This window comes from Condylura cristata, unplaced genomic scaffold (genome assembly GCF_000260355.1).
Source record: "Condylura cristata isolate star-nosed mole 26May11 unplaced genomic scaffold, ConCri1.0 scaffold00032, whole genome shotgun sequence".
In the NCBI taxonomy this organism is placed as follows: Eukaryota; Metazoa; Chordata; class Mammalia; order Eulipotyphla; family Talpidae; genus Condylura; species Condylura cristata.
This window is the reverse complement of record NW_004567133.1, coordinates 20,271,554-20,274,826: the sequence shown is the minus strand read 5'-3', so window position 1 is coordinate 20,274,826 and position 3,273 is coordinate 20,271,554. Positions and strand designations below refer to the sequence as shown.

Below are 3,273 nucleotides of genomic sequence, written 5' to 3'. Positions count from 1 at the left end.
GGTCCTGTCCGACGGGCCTTAGCTGGAGGAGAAGCGCTCGCTCGCAGAGCCTTAGACGCAGGTGGGCCCCGGGGAAAGGGTTCCCTGCCCCTCGCGGAGGGTGGGGCTGAGCGGGGAAGAGGAGGAATCCGAGGAAGAGGCAGCAGATTGGAGCCAGAAGGTGCCTTGAGGGAGACACGTGGAGCAGAGACGTGTGAAGAAACTGCATTTGGGTCTTGGCCCTGGGCTGGCCGAGACTGGAGGGGCCGGGGCCGGGGCCGGGGCCGTGGGGGGGCTGTGGCCGCGTCCGGCGGGTGGGTGTTGCTCTTTCCCTCCCAGGCTCGTCTGTCCGTGTCTGACCCTTTCCTGCGGTCCCAGCCAGAGGGTGCTTCAGGCCTGGCTCTGGGCCAGTCCCTGTGGGGTGGACTTTCTCTCACAAGGGGACCGGTGATTTTGGGTGTTTGACTGAGAAATTATATTCTTTTCTGTACTGCACAGTCATTGTATTAAAGTACCTTTTCCAGTAAAGCTCTTTTGTCTTGTATTGATGTGGTGGATGGTAGGACCTATATAGAGTGGGCAGGTTTAGGGGTGCCCCCCTCTCCCTACCCTGTAAGAGTTTGGCCTAATGTTGCTGGGGAGTTGGCTGTGGGACCCCAAGGCAGAGGCGCCAATAACCTGTTTCAGATCTGGGCTGCTCTCTCATCTGTGACCCCTCATGGATGGGAAACGGGGGGGGGGGGGCAGAGAAGGACTGTGATTGGCCTGTCTGGACAATGCCACTGTGATGTCGGTCCACTCCTGTTGAAATGGGGGCTCCTGAGCTCTGGGGGGCAGTGGAGCTGCTGTCCAGACACAAGATGGTAAGCCAGCCAGCCCTTAAGAAGTGCCCACTCAGACCCCTGCACAGCAACCCAAGGCAGAACCCCTATCTCTGAGAAGAGGCAGGCCCCTGTGGGGAGAGCGTCCTTGCTCGGCCTCTGCAGCCGAGGATGGGTAGTCCAGGGAGGGCTTGACCCAACTCTTAACTGGGGCTCACGTGTGGCCCACCCAAAGTCACCCCTTTGGGGTGTGGTGTGAAGGCATGGCTCTGGGCCCTAACGGCAGCTGACCGACGGCGTTTGCAGAGTGGCGGGTATGATCTCAACCTCTTCACCAACCCTCCCGACTGCAATTTCCTGTGCTCTGTCTGCCATGGGGTTCTCAAGAGGCCAGTGAGGTTACCATGCGGCCACGTCTTCTGCAAGAAGTGCATCCTCCGGTGGCTAGCCAGGTGCAGCTGGGCACCCAGGGGCTGGGAGGGCAGGGCGCTTCTGGGGTCATCCTGTGGCCAAGCCCAGCAGATCCAGCTGCCCGGACACAGGCACTAGGACCTGGGTCTCCACCCCACAGTGTGCTGCCTCCAGTGGCCCTTCCAGTGGGGAGAAGCACTTGCGGCTGCCACTGGCTCCTTCCCCAGTTCCAACACTCCCCACTGCTCCTGCCTCCTAGACAAAAGACCTGTCCCTGCTGCAGGACAGAGGTGAGGAGGAGAAAGATGGTCCATGTCAATGCTCTCCGGAGGACCATCAGCCGCCTGGAAGTCAAGGTAGCTCACCCGGCCTGGTGGGGAGCAGGGTAGGACCTGGGGTTTCTGGTCCAGCCACACACACAGCCCTGCCATCAGGCCTGGCTGGCTGAGTTGCGGCTGTAACACCTGCTGCTGTGTGACTTTGGGCAAGTGGCCCTGGCCCTGGCCCTCCAGACCACTCCCTGTTCTCAACTCAGCCCTCCCCTGCCCTGGCACTGAGTCTCCCTCAGGCTGCCAGTTACTGGCTGCTGGTCAGCGGGCATCTCGGGTGGGGGACTGGGCTGGCCTGGCTAGGCTCACCTCGCATCTTCCCCCTCTGCAGTGCAAGAACGCTGAAGCTGGCTGCTTGGTGACGTGCCCCCTGGCGCGTCGCAAGGGGCACCAGGACTCATGCCCATTCGAGCTGATGACCTGCCCCAACGAGGGCTGCTCGGCGCAGGTGCTGCGCGGGGCCCTGGCTGAACACAAGCAGTGCTGCCAAGTCAGTAGCCCGCAGCGTTGCCCCCTGGGCTGCGGGGCCACCCTGGGCCCGGCCGAGCGTGCCCGCCACAACTGCTATCGCCAGCTGCGGGAGGCCTGGAGCCGGCGCCAGGAGCGCAGTCGGGCCCTGCTGCTGTGCCTGCTGCGGCGCATGCGCAAGGTGCACCGCGCCACCAACCTCATCCGCAGGCAGCTGGCCCAGCTCGAAAATTTCCTGGAGGATGATGCCCTGCTCTTGGGGCAGGGCGCCCCGCAAGAGGCGGCCGAGGCCGCCCCAGAAGGCAGCCCTGGGGCCGAGGTGCGGGAGGCCCGTGGTACCTTGTAAATAGAAGGGCAAATAAACTCTGAGGCCAGGCCTGGCCCGCCCCGCCTAACCCTGGAGCCGCCCTGATCACACTGCGCCCCGCACACCGGCTCGCCTTTCTCCCTGGACCCCGCAAGGTCTCCACCGCGGGGTGAACCCCACCACTGGGTGCTCTTCCCCAGTCTCATCTGTATGGTTTTTAAAAAAATATTTATTCATACAGAACTGAAGTGCAGGGGTGAGAGGACTCCCCAGAGAGAGTGGGGGGCAGAACAGGTGGACCTGCTGAAGGGCACTGCCGCGGGGGCAGCAGGGAGACAGGAGGGGCTGTGGTGCCCAGTGTGGCACGATTCCCTGGCTGGGGATCGAACCCCTGCGGCGGGGGCGCCACGGCTTAGTAAGTGCTGCGCTTAAGCCGCTGGCCAGCAGGGAGCCCCCGCCTGATTTAACTCCGAGCGCCCCAGCATCCTCCGAGCCCGTGCTGCTGCTCCTAGAGGGCAGGCACCCCGGGACGGCGGGGCTCCCCGCGCCCCCAAGGAGCCGCTTCGCCCACTGCAGGGCCGCGGGAGACGCCGCCGCCCGCGCCCTCTGCCCTCCCACGGAGGGTACTTTGCTCCCGAGGCGACGCACTGCCGGGGTGCCCTCCCCTGTGCCCCGCGGCACGCCTTGGGCGCCCGGCTGACGTTTCCCACCGAGACTGCGTCGTCTCGGGCCGGCAACGCCGCTTGCCGCTTCCGTGTCCGGTCGCCGCCGCCGCCGCCCGTGGCAAACCTGGCGGCGCGCGGCTGTGACGTCGTTGGTGGCTGTGCCGTCGCGTGGTGGCGTCATCGCCGCGCGCCGCCAGGGAGAGGCCGCCGGTCTCGCTCACGCGGCGGCAGCATGACGGACCCCACGGCCGGCGTGGGCCGCTTCAAGGCCAAGTGAGCCGGGGCGGGGGCTG

The 3,273-nt window shown here is 65.1% G+C and overlaps 2 protein-coding genes across 2 annotated transcripts in view; both read left to right on the top strand.

Moving 5' to 3' along the window:
* Window positions 1–788: 788 nt before the first annotated feature.
* On the top strand, window positions 789–2,458 carry RNF151 (ring finger protein 151). Its single transcript, XM_012731699.1, has 4 exons — window positions 789–842; window positions 1,107–1,252; window positions 1,471–1,567; window positions 1,872–2,458. The coding sequence occupies exons 1-4, from the start codon at window positions 789–791 to the stop codon at window positions 2,352–2,354; spliced, it is 780 nt and encodes a 259-aa protein (XP_012587153.1). The 3' UTR covers window positions 2,355–2,458.
* Window positions 2,459–3,179: 721 nt separating this feature from the next.
* Window positions 3,180–3,273, top strand: part of LOC101626273 (transducin beta-like protein 3) — an 8,821-nt gene continuing 8,727 nt past the window's right edge. Inside the window, exon 1 of the mRNA XM_012731698.1 lies at window positions 3,180–3,253. Coding sequence (XP_012587152.1) covers window positions 3,213–3,253 — 41 coding nt within the window. The 5' untranslated portion in view covers window positions 3,180–3,212. The remainder of the gene's footprint in view (window positions 3,254–3,273) is intronic.

Coding starts and splice junctions, on each gene's coding strand:
- RNF151 (XM_012731699.1), top strand. CDS start 789: ATGGGGGCTCCTGAGCTCTGGGGGGCAGTGGAGCTGCTGTCCAGACAC. Junction 843..1,106: donor TGCTGTCCAGACACAAGATG/GTAAGCCAGCCA, acceptor CGGCGTTTGCAG/AGTGGCGGGTATGATCTCAA. Junction 1,568..1,871: donor TCAGCCGCCTGGAAGTCAAG/GTAGCTCACCCG, acceptor CCCCCTCTGCAG/TGCAAGAACGCTGAAGCTGG.